The 23964-nt window shown below is 40.2% G+C and overlaps 1 protein-coding gene across 1 annotated transcript; it reads left to right on the top strand.

Annotated features, from left to right (window-relative positions):
- The first annotated feature begins 4829 nt into the window (after positions 1-4829).
- Positions 4830-9440, top strand: LOC140926388 (uncharacterized). Its single transcript, XM_073376139.1, has one exon. The coding sequence runs from the start codon at positions 4830-4832 to the stop codon at positions 9438-9440; it is 4611 nt and encodes a 1536-aa protein (XP_073232240.1).
- The last annotated feature ends 14524 nt before the right edge of the window (positions 9441-23964 follow it).

The raw sequence follows: 23964 nt of genomic DNA, 5'->3' as shown, positions 1-23964 counted from the left end.
CGTCAAGTGGAGGGACCTGCTGATTTTTGCTTTGTACAATTAATGTGAACGAGTTTTACCCTTCCTCCGCTAGTGCTTTCAGCATTGATGACAACGTGCAGTTTATGCGTTCTTCAAGCATCCCTTGCTGGACAATACACCAAAACACTCTAACGTTTATATTTCATTGAACTGTGCTTACATTTCAATATACATCACTATACTGAGAAAAATATATTATTTACTTTAAAAAACCCTACTCTTATACAAATTGTATGGTCCCCCTGTGGCTCGACTAGGGCAGGGTAAGATACTGAGTGCCCAACACAAAATTATCATATCCTTTACTTAGGTTTTCACTGAACCGTTAGCGAAATAACATTAACTATTAAGGGTTGCTTCTCCTGTTTTAAAAAGGCCCGAGTCTACGATAAGCCTCACTGCCGTCCCATATTAAAAGGGTTAAGCCACTTAAAAATAGTGCGTGACGCCATCTTATCCATTCGATAAAGACAAAAGGCTATGACGCCATCGGCGCTTATGTATTCTTCCGCAAGTTAAAGAGATTCCCCCGCAAACAGGGACCAATTTATCCCTACTGTACTACTAATAATATCGCCCAAAAAAGAGGACGTTAGCCCATTTTTTTTTTTGAGTGAATATCGCCCAAAAAGAGGACGTTAGCCCAATTTTTTTTTTGAGTGTATGTGGTAGTGTAGTTGACAATTATCACATAAATAAGAGTAGAGATAACGCAAACTCATAAAGAGGTAAATAAAATACACCTAAAGAAAGACGCATGCACATACATAAAAGAGACACATCAACCTCTTTGGCTTTATTTTTACTCGGTTAGTGGTTCCATAATCTGATCGAAATAGTAGATATTCGATTTCCCTTACTCAAGACATTGGCATAAGCTCAATCACGTCCTAACAAGGCGAACTATCCTATCACTGACACATCAGGGATAAGCTTACACACAGCCCTCACAGCCCTGACTGTGACACTGACCATTCCCTGATGTACAGTAATGTGAAACTTCAGATAAGGGATGAAACATTTTTTTTTTTTGGGGGGGGGGGGGGTGGGGGGTGATGAAAATTTAGGGGTACAAACAATTTATTTCTATATCTTTGTCTGTGTAAACTATTTTTCCGACTGTATCATTCTGCAAACATTTTTTTTTGGCCCACTCAGTGACCTCCGATGGCTATTTATGGGTAACTGCAGCTCTTTTTAATACGAGTGTTGTTTTTACTAACAAAGCAATGCATTTTCACCGCTGGTTAACAGTCTTCTCAAAACATGAACCGCTACAGCACTCAATCGGAGAATTCATGACCAAAAAATTATTGACTCATCGCTTGATCTTCCTTTTGGACACTGTTTTGGATAACTCAGGGGTATACTGATCAAAAAAAAAATTTAGTGCGGAAGGTTTGAAGTTTGTAACAGCAAAGGGTGCTGGATAATGTTGTCACTTGCTGTTGTTGTTGTTGTTGTTTTTTCTTTATATAATTATGATATTATGAGCTTATTTAGTGATCAAGTTTGAAAAATAGATATAATGGTCCGGCATAAGTTGTTGGCCATTACATAGGAGCAACTTTTCTTCTCAGTCAGAGCTTTAAGATGGACCCAGGGACTGTGGAGCACATTTTTTATTCATCTTTATTTGTAAGGCCAGCTCTCTCATAGCTCGAGTTCAACGAATGGTGAAATCGGAGCTTATCTGTGGGGGTCCGGGGCATGCTCCCCAGGAAAATACACACCGCACCCTGGAGAGCGCCGGTCTGCTGAGCGGGAGGTCGCGGGTTCAAATCCCGGTCGAACCAACACTTAGGGTCTTTAAATAACTAAGAAGAAAGTGCTGCTTTTGTAATGACATTTGCAAATGGTTAGACTTTCCAGTCTCCTCGGATAAGGACGAAAAACCGTTAGTAGATCCCCGTCTCACAGCACTTTCACTGATCTGTTCTTGTGGGACGTACAAAAACCCACACTACTGTTTGAAAAGAGTAGGGGACGTAGACCCCGGTGGTGTGGCCCACCTTTACGGGTTGTGGGATTGGGTAGGGATGGCACCTTGCATGGGACCTATGAGTCCCGTTCGTGCCTACTCCCTCTGGGCAGGCCTGTGTCCAGAAAAGCTTGTAAAACAAAATTTTAAAAATTAGACGTTCCGAAATCACCGGCAGTGCGTTTATTTCTATCGATCCTGAGCAAATTTTGTCAAATTTTTGTCGCCATTCCGTTAGTTTTCTGCACAACAAAGTAAGAAAATGGTAAATAAATAGCAAGGGCCAATGTATAAAACAAAGGTGCCAAATCCTGTTGGATCAAGTCAGCAAAATTTTTGTAAGCAAACAGTGTAAAACGTAGGTCTAACTGTACAACTATGAGAATATATTTTCTTTCAAAGATAATATGTTGTGTCTGCTTTTAACACAAAGATTAGAAGTCCAGTCCACCTTTCTACAACGGCCACCTTTTTTGGTGGATAGTCCATACACCGAATCTTGTTTAAACCTCTCTACAACGGTCACTTTTTTCTGTCCCTAAGGTGGCCGTTGTGAAGAGGTTTAACTGTACTGGTGTAAATGCTAAAAAACCCGGGCTATAGATAAATGGCCCAAACAATAAATTGGCCGCAAACAGAAATTTTAAAATGATGTGTGAATCGGCTAACACTCAAAATGTCAGAACAGGTTTAGTTAGCCTGCGCGGGATCGAGCTGCAGAAACAAGGCATACGATAGTTAGAAGGGCTTTAAATGCAATATCCGACAGAAATAAAACTGAAACTTAACTTTCTTTGCCAAGTACACAGGTATTAAAAACCCCAAACGTTGACCCTAGAACGGCCATAATTTTTGTATTTTTTCTCCTCTCCCTCTCCTCCCTTTCCTTCTTTCGCTCTCGCATCTACCCTAAGCGATTACTATTTCAACTCTCCCCAATCCTCCTCTGTCATAAAATCAAATATGGCGGCTACAACATTACGAACATGAACAAGCTTTCGCCCACCCAAAAAACGCCTGCACTGCAGGCTATTTATATTTAAAATAGAAAGCTTATATTTTTGTAAGATAAAATGATTTCCTACTTGTTTCTAAACGGCCAAAGGCTAATTATTATAGCTTGTGAACAAGCTCACTTTTTGGGAAAAGGGTGAAAAAATCGAGGCTTGGAAGAGCCAAAGCTCTAGCAGACCTAGTGTCAGATCGGTATTTTGTGGAGAAAGAGGTATCCCTCAACCCAGAATCGTTTACTGGCATCTTGAAGGTCATCAGAGATATACAGTAGTAGAAGAACGTGCCGGCTATACATCTCTTACTGTGGTGAAGATATATTTCTTTGGACTGCAAAACAAAGCAAGCCGATAGCTTTCCGAAAAGCGAAACTTTCTACAAGTTATGTTAGCAAGCACGGAGAAATGTCTGTGCATGACCTTTTCAAAAAGGAAAGCTTATTAAGAAATTATCACGTTTTATGTAGCCTGTGAACTGGCTCTCTAGGGAGTTTAAGATACGGAGACCACGGACTACGAACTACGGCTGGAGGAGGGTTGTCCTTTGTTTGTAGCACTGGGTTGAGTCGTGCAATTATAGAACGATAAGATTGCACTACAGACAGTAGACTACGAGAGAAGAGGCGGAGCGGAAAACAACACGCAAAGATTTTCCTGTTTTCATCACAGTTCACAAAAATGCAAGTCAGTTTTGCATGTGATCTTATCTTTAGAACAATGAACAAATTCTTCCATACTTGATCAAGGAAGCAATTACTTCAAGTGAAATTGGTGAACAAAGTTTTGGTTACACATACTTATGTCAAATATTAAAGAAATAGGCAGAAATAGTAATAGCTCATTTAGAAGTCCCGACTACGCGAAATAGCTCAACAACTCACCGTAGGAGCAGGACTACGTGGGAAAAATGAACAGTCACGTGGTTTTGATCGTGGGCAGTAGAAAGTTTAACCGTAGTCGTAGTCCGTAGTCGCCGTATCTTAAACTCCCTTCTGTTTGGGGAAAGGGTGAAAAAATCGCAAGGTGAGGGAAGGGAAAGGGTGAGGACCTGTAGACAAACATCTAAGGCCGTCGTTCCAGGGCACCCGGTAAGCATCAGATCCTGATGCAAGCTCCTATTTGCTTCCTATTGGCGAGAACACTGACTGTTGACAGGTTTAATTTACATCGCTTTTTTGGTCGGCAAGTAGCACGCGATTTGATTTAAATAATCGCTTGTAAACGGGTCTTCTGATCTTTAACATGGCGTCTTCTGGCGCTTGACTGTTGAGCTTTTTTTTAGCGGCAATGAATGTTCTTGTACCAGAGAGCAAATAAAGCTGACCAGAAACAATAGCCGCAGAAAATCAAGATACGTGTCACGAACTCTCATTATGAAATAAGCGGCAAACATCACATTTTCTTAGTTTAAACTAAACCCTCCAGAGCATAATCTACCCACCAGAGAAAAAACGCATTGGAAAAAGCAGTATTTGGCACGAGACAAAAGTTGTTTGTTGCCTACCGACCCCCTTTTTACACGCGAGAGTGATTAAATTCCAATGTAACCAAGTGTCAGATAACGATCTTGCGGACAGATGATCGGCAATTACGTACAAGACAAGAAGGCGGAATAGCGGCCTCAAATGTTTGTCTACAGGCTCTCACCCTTTCCCTTCCCTCTCCTCGCGATTTTTTCACCCTTTTCCCAAACAGAGAGGATGTTCACAGGCTAAATTATTATAACATTTCGAACTGCCTTTCTTATTTTTTCTCAAGATATAATCTTGACTCTGGTTTTGTTTTTACCCTAATTATATGTTTTAGGCAAGACCCTCATGGACAAGGTTCTACAATCGATTTACCCCTGCATGACTGCTGCAGATTTTCTTTCGAACTCTAAACGAATTGTCCAAGCCATCGTGCTGTGGAAAGAGTGCTTAACATTCCTAAATAGCAAACACTTAGAAAAAGAATATGACCTTGCCAGAAAAGTCAGTATGGTGCTGTACAATAGGCTCTGTCATGGTTATGCTGCTATTTACAAACTTTCTCCGGCTATAGAATCTGGCAAAAAACTTTCAGTCCTACTTCGTAAATGTAACAGAAAAAAGGAGGAAGGTGACACAGCCTGGATGTTAGCAAGACTCTACTACCAAAAAAGTGAATACAAGGAAGCACAAGAATATCTTCAGAAAGCACTTAACATCAAGACAGAAATTGGCGACAAACACGGAGAAGCGTCATGCTACATAAGCCTAGGAAACGTGTTTCAGTCTGTCGGAGAATATGCCAAGGCTGAAGAATATCTTCAGAAAGCACTTAACATCAACAGAGAAATTGGCGACAAACACGGAGAAGAATCATGCTACATAAGCCTAGGAAACGAGTTTCAGTCTGTCGGAGAACATGCTAAGGCTGAAGAATATCTTCATAAAGCACTTACCATCAAGACAGCAATTGGCGACAATCACGGAGAAGGGTCATGCTACATAAACCTAGGAAACGTGTTTCAGTCTGTCGGAGAATATGCCAAGGCTGAAGAGTATCTTCAGAAAGCACTTACCATCACGACAGAAATTGGCGACAAACACGGACAAGCGTCATGCTACATGAACCTAGGAAAGGTGTTTCATTCCGTCGGAGAATATGCCAAGGCTGAAGAATATCTTCAGAAAGCACTTACCATCAACACAGAAATTGGCGACAAAGACGGAGAAGCGACATGCTACGGAAACCTAGGAAACGTGTTTCATTCTGTCGGAGAATATGCCAAGGCTGAAGAATATCTTCAGAAAGCACTTACCATCACGAAAGAAATTGGTGGCAGAGACGGAGAAGCGTCATGCTACACAAGCCTAGGAATCGTGTTTCTATCTGTCGGAGAATATGCCAAGGCCGAAAAATATCTTCATAAAGCACTTACCATCAACACAGAAATTGGCGCCAAACGCGGAGAAGCGACATGCCACGGAAACCTAGGAAACGTGTTTCAGTCTGTCGGAGAGTATGCCAAGGCTGAAGAATATCTTCATAAAGCACTTACCATCAATACAGAAATTGGCGACAAACGCGGAGAAGCGATATGCTACATAAGCCTAGGAAACGTGTTTCATTATGTCGGAGAATATGCCAAGGCTAAAGAATATCTTCAGAAAGCACTTGCCATCATGACAGAAATTGGCGACAAACACGGAGAAGCGACATGCTACATAAGCCTAGGAAAAGTGTTTCAGTCTGTCGGAGAATATGCCAAGGCTGAAGAATATCTTCATAAAGCACTTACCATCAAGACAGAAATTGGCGACAAACACGGAGAAGCGTCATGCTACATGAACCTAGGAAACGTGTTTCAGTCTGTCGGAGAATATGCCAAGGCTGAAGAATATCTTCATAAAGCACTTACCATCAATACAGAAATTGGCGCCAGACGCGGAGAAGCGACATGCTACATAAGCCTAGGAAACGTGTTTCATTCTGTCGGAGAATATGCCAAGGCTGAAGAATATCTTCAGAAAGCACTTGCCATCACGACAGAAATTGGCGACAAAGACGGAGAAGCGACATGCTACATAAGCCTAGGAAACGTGTTTCAGTCTGTCGGAGAATATGCCAAGGCTGAAGAATATCTTCAGAAAGCACTTGCCATCACGACAGAAATTGGCGACAAACACGGAGAAGCGTCATGCTACATAAGCCTAGGAAACGTGTTTCAGTCGGTCGGAGAATATGCCAAGGCTGAAGAATATCTTCATAAAGCACTTACCATCAAGACAGAAATTGGCGCCAAACGCGGAGAAGCGACATGCTACGGAAACCTAGGAAACGTGTTTCATTCTGTCGGAGAATATGCCAAGGCTGAAGAGTATCTTCAGAAAGCACTTACCATCACGACAGAAATTGGCGACAAACACGGAGAAGCGTCATGCTACACAAGCCTAGGAAAGGTGTTTCAGTCTGTCGGAGAATATGCCAATGCTGAAGAATATCTTCATAAAGCACTTACCATCAAGACAGAAATTGGCGACAAACACGGAGAAGCGTCATGCTACATGAACCTAGGAAACGTGTTTCAGTCTGTCGGAGAATATGCCAAGGCTGAAGAATATCTTCATAAAGCACTTACCATCAAGACAGAAATTGGCGCCAAACGCGGAGAAGCGACATGCTACATAAGCCTAGGAAACGTGTTTCATTCTGTCGGAGAATATGCCAAGGCTGAAGAATATCTTCAGAAAGCACTTGCCATCACGACAGAAATTGGCGACAAAGACGGAGAAGCGACATGCTACATAAGCCTAGGAAACGTGTTTCAGTCTGTCGGAGAATATGCCAAGGCTAAAGAATATCTTCAGAAAGCACTTGCCATCACGACAGAAATTGGCGACAAACACGGAGAAGCGTCATGCTACATAAGCCTAGGAAACGTGTTTCAGTCGGTCGGAGAATATGCCAAGGCTGAAGAATATCTTCATAAAGCACTTACCATCAAGACAGAAATTGGCGCCAAACGCGGAGAAGCGACATGCTACGGAAACCTAGGAAACGTGTTTCAGTCTGTCGGAGAATATGCCAAGGCTGAAGAGTATCTTCAGAAACCACTTACCATCACGACAGAAATTGGCGACAAACACGGAGAAGCGTCATGCTACACAAGCCTAGGAAACGTGTTTCAGTCTGTCGGAGAATATGCCAAGGCTGAAGAAGATCTTCAGAAAGCACTTACCATCAACACAGAAATTGACGCCAAACGCGAAGCAGCGACATGCTACGGAAACCTAGGAAACGTGTTTCATTCTGTCGGAGAATATGCCAAGGCTGAAGAATATCTTCATAAAGCACTTACCATCAACACAGAAATTGGCGCCAAACGCGGAGAAGCGACATGCTACGGAAAACTTGGATTTTTGTGTCTAACTATCGGTGAACATGCCAGGGCTGAAGAATATTTTAAAGAAGCTATTCAAATTGGCAAGGACACTGGAGACATCGAAGTGCAGTTTTCTAGTCACCTAAACCTAAATTATTGTTCTTTAGCATTAACAGGAAACGCATCTGAAGCGTTATCGAATCTCCTTGCTAGCATTGAGAAGTGCGAGAGAATGCTTAAGTTTCTAGGAAACAATGATCGATACAAGATATTATTTTTTGATGAGCACGCGTCGCCCTATCGACTGTTTAGTTTACTGTGTTCTTCTTCTGGGAAACACTATGAGGCTTTACACGTTGTTGAGCTTGGAAGAGCCAGAGCTCTAGCAGACCTAGTATCAGATCGGTATTTTGTGGAGAAAGAAGTATCTCTCAATCCAGAATCGTTTGCTGGCATCTTGAAGATCATCGAAGAAAGTAGTAACAGAACGTGTCTATACATTTCCTACCATGGTGAAGATATATTTCTTTGGACTGTAAAACAAAGCAAGCCGATAGCTTTCCGAAAAACGAAAGTTTGTGAAAGCTATGTTAGCAAGCACGGAACAATCTCTGTGGAAGACCTTTTCAAACAGGAAAGCTTATTAAGAAACGTTCACGTTTTACCTCAAGAGCAATGCGAGGAAGAAGAAAACACAGACCCTGAACCGCTAACACTTCTTCAGGTTTACAACATGTTGATTGCTCCCGTAAGTGACTTGCTCGAAGGCTCTGAAATCATTGTTGTTCCTGATCGCTGCTTATTCCAAGTTCCGTTTGCAGCATTACATGATGAAAGCAACCGATATTTATCAGACACTTTCAGGATACGCATTGTCCCTTCTTTGACGACTCTCAAGCTCATTCTGGACAGTCCAGCGGGCTCTCACAGCGAAACTGGTGCATTGATTGTTGGTGAGCCAAGCGTGAGGGATGTGTATTTCAAGGGAGAGTCAAGGTATCTCTGTCCATTGCCTGGCGCGAAAGCGGAAGCAGAGATGATTGCAAGACTACTACCTGAATCTCACCTTTTAATAGGAGAGCAAGCAACAAAGCAGGCAGTTCTTCAGAGAATACCCCCAGTGAGTCTCGTACATTTCGCTGCTCATAGTTATGCCGAAAAAGGAGAAATTGCTCTTAGCCCTCCTGACTCCGCAATGCGTCCTCCACATGAAGCAGACTACTTACTGACAATGACCGACATCTCACAAGTTAGACTGTCAGCCAAACTGGTGGTCCTTAGCTGTCCCTATACCGCAAGTGGACAGATCAAAACAGAAGGCGTTGTTGGAATCGCTCGAGCATTCTTAGGATCGGGTGCACGATCAGTAATGGTGGCATTGGGGAACTTACAAGACGATGCAACAGAGCAGTTCATGAGAAGATTCTACGAAAATCTTGTCCAAGGAGAAAGTGCAAGTGAATGTCTTCACCGGGCCATGAAGTGGATGCGAAATAACGGTTTCCCTGAAGTGAGGCAGTGGGCACCTTTCATGTTGATTGGGGATGACGTGTCATTTCACTTTGGTGAAGAAAAGTGAAGGTAATTTGCTTTCTGATAATTAGGGCCATAGGAAATCTGCAGGTCTTATCCTATTGCAGTTTTATCAACTTGGGTACATTTCGTCCTTTTAAGTACTAAATAAAAAGCAGTATTTACCCTTAAAAACCACATTATTGACTACGCCTGAGGTCAGATTTTACTATGATTGAGGTAAAATATCAATCAACCGCTTTTTAACATCGAAAATACTAAACATCACAAATATTCGACCCCACTTCTGTACTTATCAGTCAAAATCACAACCTATGTATATGTGGGGCTTTGCATTTAAAAAAACTCTAAAACCCCGTATTCCTACAGTAACACAGAATGATTTTAAATCTTTTCTCCTTTTCCTGGTATATGAGGCACAAATAATTTAATATTATTGTATCATTTGTAACCGCTCAATATGAATAAGGGTTTGCTGGCAAACTGTTTTCTTTCTGAATATAATGGGATATGAAGTCCAGAAATGAAACCAAAACAAACAGCTTAAGGTAGTTTTTGTTTGATATAAAGATAATCGGAATAAAAATCATGTTATGGTGGAGATCTAGATCTGAGAATTGATCGAAAACAAGGAAAACTACAAATTGTGGACTTTGTATGGGGTCTTGACCGTAACTAGAGGGCTTTTTGCGGACACTGACTGAAGTACAGCAGTACAGTGGTTCTAAACTTGGACCAAAGAGGAAAGACTGAGATTCCAAAGGTCATCAAGGAAAGAAGTTTCAAACCTACTTTAGCTGTGCACCCTGAGTTTCATTTATGATGCCAATAATTGGCCGGAAAGTTTTAGCGGTGAGATAAACTTAAATAAGTAAACCTCTTCCTTCACGATAAACTAAGAGGATCCCTCTTCCATGTCAGTAAAATGAACCTAAATGCCACTTACCCAGATGGAGTCTTTTGAAATGAATATAATTATGTGTTTTACTAATTTTTACGTTTCTTATACATTACGGTTACAGGTATTACACTAACGATACACCATGGAATACCCAAACAGCCCTTCCGCAGAAGTCAAATGAAGTATTCTCTGGCGAAAAATGTAGAGGGTCAATCCATGCAGCATACGAACATAACCCAGACTAGAAGAATTAAAAGAGAACTGACTTGTTTGGCGGTCTTATTATTTTTTTCCCGCTGGTTTTAATGTGACTCACAAAACACACACACACACTACACACACATACACACACGTACATAGTTCATAGGTAGCTTGGAAAATGATACAACTGTAGTTGCGACACAAATAACATCAGGATTAGATAATTTCCCTATCTATTTAGGTAATTTGTTAACTTACTTCCTTAATTAGTCTCTAAGGCTACAACTAAAAAATACTTTTCTCGTAAACGAGATTCTGAATCGCAAATTGTAGTTTGATTACAATGCAAATACCACTGCAAGGTTTATAGTTTAATACAATTGTATATATTTTAGAGCTTTTGGGAACATAGAGGTAGTAGTTTTGCACCTTGCATTATGAAATAAGGTTTGACTTAAGAGCCTTATTACATGGAGGTGGGGGACCCCAGAAAGGTGAGGTAAAATGTGGTGGGTCACCCCACCTATCATGTGAACCTGATCAAATTAAAATGATAGATTATATGGACAGGAGGGTTACCCCACCTAAGCGGGTTACCTCGCCTACCTGAGGGCCCCACCTCCATGTACACAGGCCCTAAGTCAACTAAAAGCCTATCGAAACCAAACTCCAAACTAGCCATTTCAGTTGTAAACTAAAGGTTATTTCATTGTATAATGTCCATAGTGCCTGAGCATAGGTTAGTATGTTAGTATAGAAGTCAAGAGTAGTACTTACTTTAAGTATCCACCTGAAATGTCAAGATTTGGTGGTCCAGTTGTCAGTAGTGCTTCGAGTGGGAAAACTAACTTAAGTACTTCGAACAGGATGTCGCGTATTCGAGGAGGTCGCTCAGAGAGGTTTCATTGTAATCTGTAACTATGTAAGCTGTATAAAATGCCAAGATTTGGTGGTCCAGTTTTCAGTACATGTAGTGCTTTGAATAGGAAAACTACTCTTAGCAGTTTGACCAGTATGTCGCGTATCCGAGAAGGTCGCACATGCATGTTTCATTGTAATGTGTACATATGTAATCTAAAGTATATAAAATGCCAAGATTTGGTGGTCGAGTTTTCAGTAGTGTTTTGAGTAGGAACACCTATTTTAGCAGTTTGAAAAGTATGTCGCGTATCCGAGAAGGTCGCACATGGATGTTTCATTTGTAATCTGTATCTATATGTAACCAGGTTTTTAAAAATAAAGCGTATTTGGGATAGCAAATTCTACGGCAAAACTTTATTGAGCCTTTTGTTGTTAAGACCTCTAGTGTTTATCTTTAATTATCTATTTGTTCTTTAACAAAGAATATTTCCTATAATATCAGAGAGATTTAGAATCACACTCACATCAAACGGCAAAGTCAATTTTTACGTGACCAAGGTATCAGTCTGGGAAAATAAATAGACAACATTGTAATTTGCAATTTGTTTACCTGTGGAGCACTAAGAAGTTGTTAAGAACTCGTATAAACTTGTCCCTGCGTTCCGGGTCGAATTGGAATTTGGAAGCGTTGGTTTTTGGAGAGAGAGGAAAACCGGAGCACCCAGAGAAAAACCTCTCGGCAAGGCAGAGAAACATGAACAAACCTACCCTTCCATACACCCGAAGCATGAAAAAGGTCGAAGCCTCCCCTTCAAGGCAATTATAGGGAGTACCTCCCCCCCCACCCCCGGGAGAAGGAAGGCAAGTGCCCTTATCACTGCTCCACTCTTGCTCAGTTTTCGTCAGAAGCCGATTTACTTGTTGTATTTGTTCTCCTTGTTGTATCTACACAAAAAAGTAAGTAGTCTCATGTCGATCAGTTTACTAATAAACCATAACAATTATGTTCAAAGTTTGTACCTGTTGATTTCCGGATTCAAGGGAATGTCACCTTGGGTCTTACTAATGTTTGCCGTTTGCCGTAACCGCGACTCTAAAAATCTCTGGACTTTCCCCTAAACGACTACTACAATCCATAAATTTGGTCTTATAAAAGTTACTGCAACGATCACTTCCGTTGATTCGGAATCGTAGTACGATGACGGCAAGGTCGAAACGTCAGGTTCAAGTATTTCAGTTACTCAGGTTAGTAAATCAACAGTTAAAAACTGAGAAAAATATCGTTACGGATAAACCTGGCATGAATGTCTGTATTCATTAAAAATCCCGAGCTGATCCTTTTTTCAACTACCGTTCGTGCTTTACACATATACCAGAAAATAAATTCAATACTTTGCCAGACCTTTATCCTAGACAATAATTTCTTTTTCCAGACTCAAGGTTATCAGATAGGCCAGTGGTCAATAGCTAGAGACCTTAAAAAACGCAGGAACAAAGCTTTTTTCATGATAGGATGCAAACATATGGGGGAAATTGAATACGATTTGCCCGAAACGAAAAAATTGTCACTTATAAGGCACTTGTTGTTGTAGCATTGAAAAAGAAAAAACTCAAGGCTTTTTACTATTTTTCCAGACTTTATCTCCACTTTCCAGATTTTTTCAGGTCTGGAAAATTGCTGAGAAAATTTCAAGTCTTTTTGAAGAATTCAAGACTTTGTACGAACCCTGAGTTTTGTGCAAGGTATTTCAATCCATAAGGTTGCACGTGCACACCCTCGTAGTGAAAGCTGCTTCGGGTCCCATCGGGGATGGATTTTTATTTTTGCTTTTATCCAGAGCCGGGTAGTGTAGTACTTCGACTGGTTGAAGCAAATTTTTAACCAATCAAAAGTACTACTCAGATCTTGGTAGTGACGAGTCATCAGTATGGAATTTCTGCTCTCGTTCTATGACGTCATTTCCCGGGAGCGGGAAACCTGCAGTGGTAACTTCGCGAAATGTCAGTTGTTTTCTCAGGCTAAGCTGGTCACCTACCAGTGGAAATGCCACACGTGAAGCGCGTATCAACGATGCTAAAGTAAGTAAGTTATTGATTACAGTGTGAACACACCTTTTAACGAGTTGGGAACGAGGACAAGCCCCATTTTAAGCTTCATTAGGGTTAGCTTTTTGCCAGGGTATTCACCCTGAAAACTAGTTTAACACTGGCTTACAAGAGCTGTAGCACAAAATTGATCATAAATCAATCAATCGATCACTCAATCAACAATTTTTTAAAAATTTAAATCAGGTGAAACTCGTGAGTTGACAAGTATGCAATTGAATTGGGTTAGCTTTGGGCCGTATTTAAATTTTACTTCTTTTAATTTTTAGTGTCAATTTTAGTATGCAGTTTAATTAGCTTGGCTTTGGGCCACATTTAAATTTTACTTCTTAATTTTTAGTATGTTTAATATTGGAGAATATTCTTTGTATGGGAATTTAGTCCCCCCAATTATTCTCCAGTCATGCACTTTTTGTATTTTCTGTAATTTATTTACCTGTATTAGCACGACAAAGTATTATTAAACCTAAACTAAACGTAAACATAAACTAAAGTACGCTAGCCTCGCCCCATGTAAGAGAATCCATGACAGTCTTGGATTCTGGATTCCACCCTGTGGATTCCGGATTCCGAGTACTGGATTCCGGATTCCAAAAAGGACTGGATTCCAAATTTTTTTCTGTTTTAATACTTTTCTTGGCATTTCGTTTTCGTGTTCGAATCTTGCTATATTGAAAGACATTGTTTAGAATGCATAACAAGTTTGTTTTCTTTTTCGATTTATAAATTACGTGAAGAAATGTTTTACTGTTCCGTACGGGTTTAAGGTATGGTAATAAGGGGGACATTGGAGGACTGTCCACACCGCAACACCGCGGATAAAATAACAAACATCGCATCACCGCAAAAAAACGTGGCGAAACACCGACATCGCAATTTTAAATTTTGTCCTTCTATTAATCTAGTCCAAATCTCCATATGATTAGGGATCGAGGATCTCGGAGCTGGTTTAGTGATTAGTAGAGAGTGAGACTGACCTCAAGACTCTATTTTTCATGATCACTTACTCTATTTTTGCGAACTCTATTTTCAGTCATGCAGATAGAAAAATGCCTAATTCGCAGAAACAAAAGAACTCTTGCAAATCATTCCTAAACATTCACGTTTATTCATTTGATTGCTGCATAATAAAGTATTGGGAAAGGTACAGTCATTGCCAGGGAAAATCAAGCTGCAATTTGCAAGAAAACGGCCTAACAAAGTTCGTGTGTAACTCCAAATCAATTTTTCCTATCTATGCCCTATCATAAACCAGCGAAGGTTAATCAAGTATTTTGCTATCCACCAATAATATAATAGAAGGTTCATTTTGTTTGTATGTCGTTACATTCGTAGTTTTCCTTGTCCTGTCCGAACGCCTGAAACAGGCTACGTCAAAACATGTTGGCAAATTCTTTTGAAACATTAAAACAGTATTTCAAAGTAATATATGTAGAACTGAACAAAACGTTAAAAGCCGCCAATCGCTAATCATCTCTAAACAAGAGACTATAAAGGGGACAGAGAGGGCATCCCCCATACACACCCTATTCCATAGGTAATTTGTCTCGAGTTATTTTTAACACCACAGATCTCAAGGGGGATTAGACAACAGCCAATCACATAGCGCGAATGTGTTCCGCGTGGATGACCCACACTGAGAGCCACGTGTCCTTCACGAAATGACGCAGAACAAAATGGGGGAAGACGCGGAGAGCGATTTTGCTATTCCTTTTGTCGACAAAAACGACTACAGCGAGATTTCTGCGAAAGCTGTGACAGCGAAACCGAAATTAAAAAAGAATCGCCCTTCCTCTCTTGTATAGAGCTAACAGTAGAGCAGGGAAATCCTTAACACCCTGAATATTCTCTCAGGATCATTTATAATTTACAGTTTGAAGAGAGCAATTTCTGGTTTGATGTTTATTTTTTTCAGTCTTTATAGCGATTATTCCTACCCACTTACTTTGTCAATTGTAGGCGAACCCTCCTAAAGCTGAATTTCAAGGGACCATATTCAAGCATAGAAAGAGAAATAAAATTTCGTCGTTGCTTATTTACGTCCTTCATAAAACGCGAAATTAGGCATTTTCACGTCGTAGTCGTGCAAAAACGGGAAAGAAATGAACAAAAAAGTGTGTTGCACGTGCGAAGTTGTTGTTTAGCTAATTAAACCTATTGTTTTTTTGACGTTCTAGTTGTCGTCCGCGTCGTTAGATCTTAAACTCCCTAAATTGTACAAAGGACCGGTTTCAATAGACCGGCGAAATTTCTCATTTTATTAAAGCACTGAGGTTACGACAACTTCGAGTTCAACTGATTTCACGGGTTGTCAAAGAGTCCAGCGATTCCTTTTTCCCAGGTGAGCGCCGACTCATTTCGCTTCAATATTCAGGAATGCTCTCGATCTTTTTAAGCTTTCATTGCCTCTCGCCCGACATGTTTTGCACGGCGTTTGGTCACGCGAAACCTCCACGAAACATCCACGCCTCGCGGGAGGTAACTTTAAACCGATTCTAAAAATAACTCGAGACGAATTACCTATGGAATAGGGTGTATATGGGGGATGCCCTCTCTGTCCCCTTTATAGTCTCTTGTCTCCAAACTATCACGAAGAAAAGCTTTGTTTCTTAACATGGTTTGCACATTGTTTTTCCTTCTCTTTCTACCTTTTATTGGAATCATTGTCATAGCGCAAAAAACTAAATTCGGTTACCGCCTAATCAAAACTTTAATTTATAGAGACACAGTAAGCCTTAGAACACGCGTATTAGATATCACTTCTTAACCGAACTGCTTTCACACTTTCTCGTAAGACACGAATTTTAGCCAAATACAATAAAATACACTTCTCCTACGACGGGATAAGCATATATATACTCAGTAAAAGATTTACAATTAAAAAGAGCACTAGAGAAGATTAAATTGGACTTCAAGCTGACAAAAGTGGTGTCCTGGTCAGCGCGGCCCTAAAGTAACTAAAGTTGACTGTGTCACATTATTGTCTAAGAATGATAACATGGCTCAAAAAAAATATTCAGACAGTGGCCGGACCACAGTTGATCCACCAAATAAATTTTTTACGCTGTCACGTCTCGACGTTTTTGACTGGTCAAAATGAAGGAAAAAAGTTAACTCTTGACAGTCTGCAAGCCCAAGACTATCAGTTACTCGGTCTAGTCGTTGCTGACCATTTAAATCGAGTTCAAAGAGTGGCTTTTAAATTAGTAGCAAAACGGCTCAAAACGTAGTCAAAGATAGCCTGATTTGCCCGCGTTCAGTCAAAACTGTACAGCTGAACTTGTTTGTTCTTCATTGACTTACGCTACGCAAGCATCCTTGCTGGACAGCATGCGAGAACAAACCACCCCCTCCCCCCTCGCCCTAGAGGTCAATGCGGAAATCCCTAATCTCCTACCCAGTTCTCTTGTTGACGAAGCCAAACTGAGGGGAGATCTGGCCCGAGTTGTCGCGTTGAATTTGATGTTAAAAAGATAAAAAAGGAGACAAAAATTAGTTGGTTCATACTTAAGATGTGCGCATAACCACGTTTTGATAGAAAAAACTTCAAGGCTCTATCAAATTCGTTGTTTAACACGTCAAAAATTGAGGATTAATTTCAAGCATGCGCTCTTTCATGGCCTGTCACATTCCTGACAGGCAATCACGGGTACGAAATCGGATTTGACCAGATCTCGCCTTTGGCTTCATCAATAAGAGATCTGAGTATGAGATTATGAAATCCCCCGCGAGTTTTATTTCATATTAGCGCGTTCTAGGTGGCTCTAGGATCCATTTCAAAGAAAAAAAAAATTACGGGCTAAACCGATCTCAGATCGGTCTAATTTCCAAAAGCGACCTCAATGTGAAGGAGGTCTAATCACAACTGTAGAACCAGAAAACATGAAAAACCCGTTTGATCGAGAAAGACTTGCGCGTTTCTGACACGTTGACTCGTTTTAAGCGTTTAACAACTATATAGCGCTCATGTATACGATATTTTCCCCAAGGACGACGTAAAATTTATTTTACATTCAATTATGATTGAGAAAAAAATCAATCAGCGGGCTTAAAACTATACACTTAACGTTTCTTTTGTTCATGATTGTGACTTGCTTGCCGCCACGTTCAGCACAGTCCACAGATCGACACGAACGAAAAATCATGCAGCTTTGCCTTTGGTATGTTTAGATCTATCGCAGTCAGCTAAAAATTGGTGTAAAATTTCACAACACAGTATTACAGGTACCTTTCCCTCTCAGCCTTTCGTTTTTGCTTGTGCTTTCCAATAACGTCTTTTTTAAAAAACAAAAAGTAGAAAAGAAAAATCCAACAAACAACAAACTTCAAACTGGTCTGATCGAAGAGGTGGCGAGATTTCACTCGAATGCCGGGGGATGAATGAAAAAGGCACCCACCGCGTCCTTGCACGTGATTACTTTAGTGAAAGCTAATTGGTACGGTTCTGACAGTTCCTGGCTTATTTCTCAAATAAAGATTATCGAAACCATGAAACTGTTCTCAGCGAAACAACTAGGACCAAATTAGGAACTAGAAGACTGTGAATTTCTTTTTTTTTTCTTTTTAGGTAAACTGTTGCACGTAGACGTTTATTTTCATTTGTGAACCAGGAGGACCAGGAAGGTTCAAGAAAAGGTTCACCCCAGGTGCACCTTTTCCAGTCCTATGCCAGGTCAAAAAGCTCGCATAAAATCGCTTTTGATTTTTTAAAGTTCAGCGAGGCGAGTGAACAACAGAGAATCAAACATAGTCAGAGGTCGAAGTTATTCATAACAATTCAATTTATACCTTAAAAACGCTGCGCTGTGTTCCCTTGAAAACCCCGAATTTTCTGATCCTCCCAGCCGCTCATAAGCAAGGTTCCCTCGCTATTATAGAATTTTAATCATGTGACCGTGACCTCGACCTTTCATATGGAGCTCGTGAACTATTGTTTTGACACCAGATATGCCGATATTATGTCGTCACGTTCAGGTCTATACCCTCGGGAGGCTTTCCATAGACTGATGGTTTTTCTTTCTAGCAAGTAGCTCAATTTAATGTGGAGTGGATCTTTAGTAAGTTGGATTCCGGATTCCAATCTTTAGTAGGATTCCGGATTCTTAGTGCTGGATTCCGGATTCCAAAGCCCAGGATTCCGGATTCCATTAGCACAAAATTCGTGGAATCCGGATTCCCTTACATGGGGCGACTAGCCACACAAAGCAAAAGCTGATTTCCAGGTAAGGCGTAGGCAAACACACATTACAAGCAGTGAAAGCTGCCACTAAATTTGATAAACATAAAAATCACGCCTCAAAACATTAAGAGAAGGTAAGAAAACAAAGTAAATAAAAACGGAGGCAAGGATGAACAAACGTGAAGAAACGGATTGAAATTATGGTTTTGAAAACTCGTCAGCCAAAATGTTTTCAAATGTTCGTTTTTGTTGCTTGTAACGTTTGACATTATGCTTTGGGGGCTGAGAAATTTGTTTGATATGAAGCTGTGAATTTGTCTTGTTTACAAGGAAAATCATTGCTGACGTCAAGTATATGTAGCGTCATAGGCAATATCAACCCAATAAGCTAGACAGGCGTGATACAGCTTCTCTAATATGAGAACGAATTTCACCTCCAACAATACAACGACAAATTTACTTTGTAAGTTACGCCCACAATAGCTCATATAGAAGGGGACCTATTTAACGTCAGCAAGTGGTGCTGCCAGAACTATTTACTCCTTAACCCAGATAAAACTAAACTCCTGGTTTTTGGAAGCAGACAGAAGATAGCGGAGCTTGGCCACTTCAAGTTTTCATTGCTTGGAAAGGAACTGCTACCAGTACCTAGTGGGAAAGATTTGGGCGTAATATTGGACAACAACCTAACTTACGATGATCACAGTTATACTAAGACCGTTTCATCATGCTTTTCTCGACTAGCTCAAATAAATTGTGTTAAACATGCGTTTAAAGGGACTATGACACGCTTTTGCGCATGTGCGGCAACTTGATTTCTGTTCTAGCGAACAGTTTTTCAAGATTGGCGTTTGGTGAAGAAATCCTCTTCCATCGACCCTGAGACGCCCGAGAAAGCCATAATATCAGTATTCAAGAGCTATTGGGCCCATTTGGGAAGTTTTAAACGCCATATTTTGTATTTTTGTGCAAGTATTGTCGACAAAATTCGAAGTCATAGAGGAGAACTGTATGAAGCCAAGTTCGTTGTTGACAGTGTTCCTACAACCGGATCAAATGTGGCCTTTAATGTGGTCATCTGGCATTCATTTCTGTCTAGTAAGGTTCTCCAGTCAACGATCTACCTTTGACGGATATTTTTAAACGATAAATATGTAAAGAGAGTTAAAATAAAACCGTGGACTACTAATGGGACGTAGCGGCGAGCGAAGCTGATCTGCTACATGACTTCCGATTGTCTGCAACAATATAATAATTATATCGAGTGCCTGGAATCAGAAGGAGAAAACCCAGCAATCTTTTGTTGTACAGGAAGTCTTGTGAGGTTTGAAGAAACAATCCATCGAACATGAAACGTTTTAACAGGCATTCGATTTATGACTCCGATCCATAGCTGTATAGCAGAAAGTACTGACAACAGGCCGCGCGATCTTTATTGATGTAGTTCCCTGGGAATGTTCCTTGTATCTTTTCTGCATGAGCGTAGATGTTTATAAGAATATTAATTGATCTTTTAAAAATAAATTGTTGCCTGAATGTTCCGTTTAACATCTGGTTTCTTTATGTGTTGAATCGATAACGTTTGTTTTGCGGAACACCCGACGCCACGACTCGGAAGGCGTTTTTTATTTGCTAATAAGCAATTGAAATTTATACCATAGTTATGGGATCCTGTTTATGCCTCTCTTTGCGTTGTTCTTTTAGAATAATCTTTATACTTACACGTTTTGTCGCTACTATTGCAATGAAAGCGTTTTATGATGAAGCGCTAAGAATTGCTTTCAAACACTGCTACGATTTTCGGCCGGTATCAAGTGTTCATGCAGCGCTAGCTGACCGCATGGCATGGCTTATTTTATTATAGCGCGCATTTAGCTGGCATTTTAAGCAAAACGTTTGCCTCATCCTATACTGTGTGTTTTGATCACCGGTCAGGAGCTATTTGCAGGTATTTCTAAGTTTATATAGGGTAAACAGAGAGATCAGTAAGGTTTGTTTACAAATTGTTTTTGTTTGCGGATCGGAGACTGGTTTTCTAGCGTGGGTACGAAAAATACACGTAGGTAAATGTTTGTTTCAAAGCAGGACAGGGTTGTTAATCTTATTCTTATCATCTGCAACATTCATCTGAGGAATACCAGAGAATAAATATGAATTATGAGGATATATAAAATCGAACATAAACGTCCGGAAGACTCCCGCTTCGCGAACAATGAACCATAAATTATGCTGAAATTTCCTCGCGCGCATCTTACTCGCTTCCGATTGGTTCAAAGACAATCAGCTACTGTCACAGCTCACACATGCGCACTATCGTGACACAGCCCCTTTAAATGTAGGCAGTGAGCTCAGCGAACGAGCGAGTTTTCAAATTTTGCCTCTAAGACGAGTGTATGGTTGAAATGTTACTTTTTCTTCGAGTTCGTTTCTTGCCATAGTACAGTATAAACTCTTTCCCAGATCTTCCGCGGCCTAAGACAGAGTGAGATCTGGATACGAGGTTGATGAGTGAGTACAGTGTATGATAAAAACAAAGAAATAAATGAACACGGTTGAAAAATCGAGGCTATAACAATGAAAACGAATAATTCATATAAAGTCTCTTAAGTTCGTAATGACGTATGCCGGAGCAGAGAACAGGGCATACACATATAGAGATGCAATCAGGGAACAGTGATTTGTGGTCACCAGCCAAGGGATCTGGATCAACTGGGTCAATGAAGTAGAAATTTCGACAAATTTCGTCCTCGTATATTTTTGGGTTCCAACCGTGCACGACCCTCAGTAGCATGTTAGACTAACTGACTAACCTAAAGATCAGAGCTCTTGTGCAAATTTCACGATGGGCCTAGCCTGCGGCACAGACGAAACTTAACTCTTGTTAAGTCTGTATGCGAAACAGCTTCGATATTCCTGTTCTTTGCCCCCACCTGTGTGTCAGGATTTGAGTACTCGCCACGATTAGCCTGTTAAAACAACTATAGTCGATTTGCCAATCAGGATGACAGGAAATTCGAAATGCACTTCCGGTAATTCGTTGAGTCTGTTCGCAGACGTTACTCATGGAAATTAAATTACGTCTGCGACGCAGGCTAGATGGGCCAAGATTCTTAAGGGTTAGATGCGTCCCTAGCTCCGCCGCGAACTTATGTGCTTCAGTAACAAGCGATGAATTCCGGCCCGTTTTCCAGGCGCTTTCTCTTCAAATAATTTGAAGGGCCCTCATGAAGGATTTGGGGCTCTGATACAGTTTCACCGCTACCTTGATTTTAGTGAAACTATATTCCTGATTGACTGATCGCAAGCCACACCCTCCCTTGTCTAATTACCGGAACACAGCAGCCGCGGAGCTCAGAATAGAAGTCTACCTCCCCTCTTGCGAATGATCTTTCTCACTTCTCTATCAATCGATCTAACTCAGACCACTTAACCCTCGTACGTCCGGCAAACTCAAACCCCACCGTGGTACAAGGTTGGTGGATGGAACCCCTCCCCAGCGTTTTTGATATGTTGCAGTATTTCGAAACGATTTTGCCTTTAGTGGAAAGCTTTTTTATCTTCTTAAAAAGAGGTATCTTTTACGGGTGGTGGCGCTTCTGGAGGCCTGTGACGTCACCATCAATGGTCGCCATCTTGGCGAATTTAACTAAGAATTAGGAATCAGGTTAAAACAGCGAGAAATGGTAATTTTTTGGTGTTTGACATGAAATATAACACATAAATAAGCACTTTGTATGATTTAAGCCACAATATTTACTTTTATTGTTGAAAAAAGTTGAAAAAGCATGTATTTTTACTCAAAAATGGCTTGACCTGCTACTTATGACGTCATATCTCGTAACCATAGAAAATGACCATCACTGAACTTGTCTTTAATACGCTCAAGGGATGAACGAACAGCAACTGAAAACGTCAAGTGCTGATGTTCTATCATCTCGGAAAAAACTCAGAAAAACCTTAAGGCTAAGGTTTAAGGAAGGTGTGACTATCTAATTGAATATGCATCTTTTGATAAAATGCAATTTATAACGGTTTGCTTCTATCATTGATCCTGAAAAATGGTCTGTAATTGTAGCTTAATGGCCTTAGCAATATGACACAATTTAGAAGCTCAAATTCTGACTTATAATTGAGAATTAACGGTCAAAATATTTACTCTAAAATGGGAAAGGGTAATGAAAGAGCAACAAGTTCTTTTAGTCACATTTCAGAGACTATTGATAAGGTTCTGAAAAATTCGCCTTGTTTGTGTGTTTACGTTATATTGGAATTGGTAAATAAAGGGAAAAGGATCTCGTGACTTCTTAATTAGTTAAATAGCTCATAGGATAATTAGCATTTCCAAGGCGAATTTAGTATTTACACTGTTTATGTAACATTTTGGTGGTGAAAATTCCTAAGATTAAGATTTGCAACCCTTTCTCGTTTACTAGGGAAAACGCGTTTTGTGACGTCATTCACGAAGGAATGTCACGTGTTATTTGAAATCACGGGCCAGCAGGTGCTGGGTCTATATCAAGTAGGTATAACTACTAAGCACAGGAACAGCAAATTGGTTAGTAGCTGTAACACGATTGACATGAGAAAAAGGACTAGACCACATTACCGAGACATCCTTTGCAGCGAGCTCAAGGGTCCGCTTTTCATCCTGCAACAATGTCTGGCATACTCCTAGAAACTTCTAGGTAAGACCCCTGCCGTTTTATCCAGCCTGAGATCTGCTGCGTCATGCGTCCCTCTCCTGACATGTATGACATTACGTTTCTTCAGCTTCCAATGTAACACCATGTCCTGCATCGTTAGTAGATCTTGAAGCTGCATTGAGCTTGGCTTCAGATGAGCCATAATAATAAAAATAATGATGATGATGATAATAATAATAATAATAATAATAATAATAATAATAATAATAATAATAATAATTGAACATTGCCAGAACATTTAAGATAAATACTTAGTTAAGGAAATAAGGACACCAGATTGTAGTTTTTTTTTCCAATTTTCTCCTAGAAATCCAGAAACATATGTGTAGCAAAACCTGTATTTTACTGATGTTTTTACGTAGATTTTATAGAGTATAAGAGTTTGATATAATTCTAAACAGGCTTTTAGTAGAGATAACCACATTATAATGGCCTCGTGTAGTTTTATAAGAGGAGAGTACAAAAATGTATTATTTTCGAAATAGGCTGCTAGTAGAGATAATTATATCATCATGTCTTTGCGTAGGTTTTACAGAGTCTGTATACGAATATAATAATATTCTAAATTGGCTTTCTAAGTAGAGAGATTCATATCATTATGTATATTAGGATTGTATTA

Source organism: Porites lutea, chromosome 2 (genome assembly GCF_958299795.1).
Source record: "Porites lutea chromosome 2, jaPorLute2.1, whole genome shotgun sequence".
In the NCBI taxonomy this organism is placed as follows: domain Eukaryota; kingdom Metazoa; phylum Cnidaria; class Anthozoa; order Scleractinia; family Poritidae; genus Porites; species Porites lutea.
The sequence above is the reverse complement of the archived record's forward strand: the minus strand, read 5'-3'. Positions and strand labels throughout refer to the sequence as shown.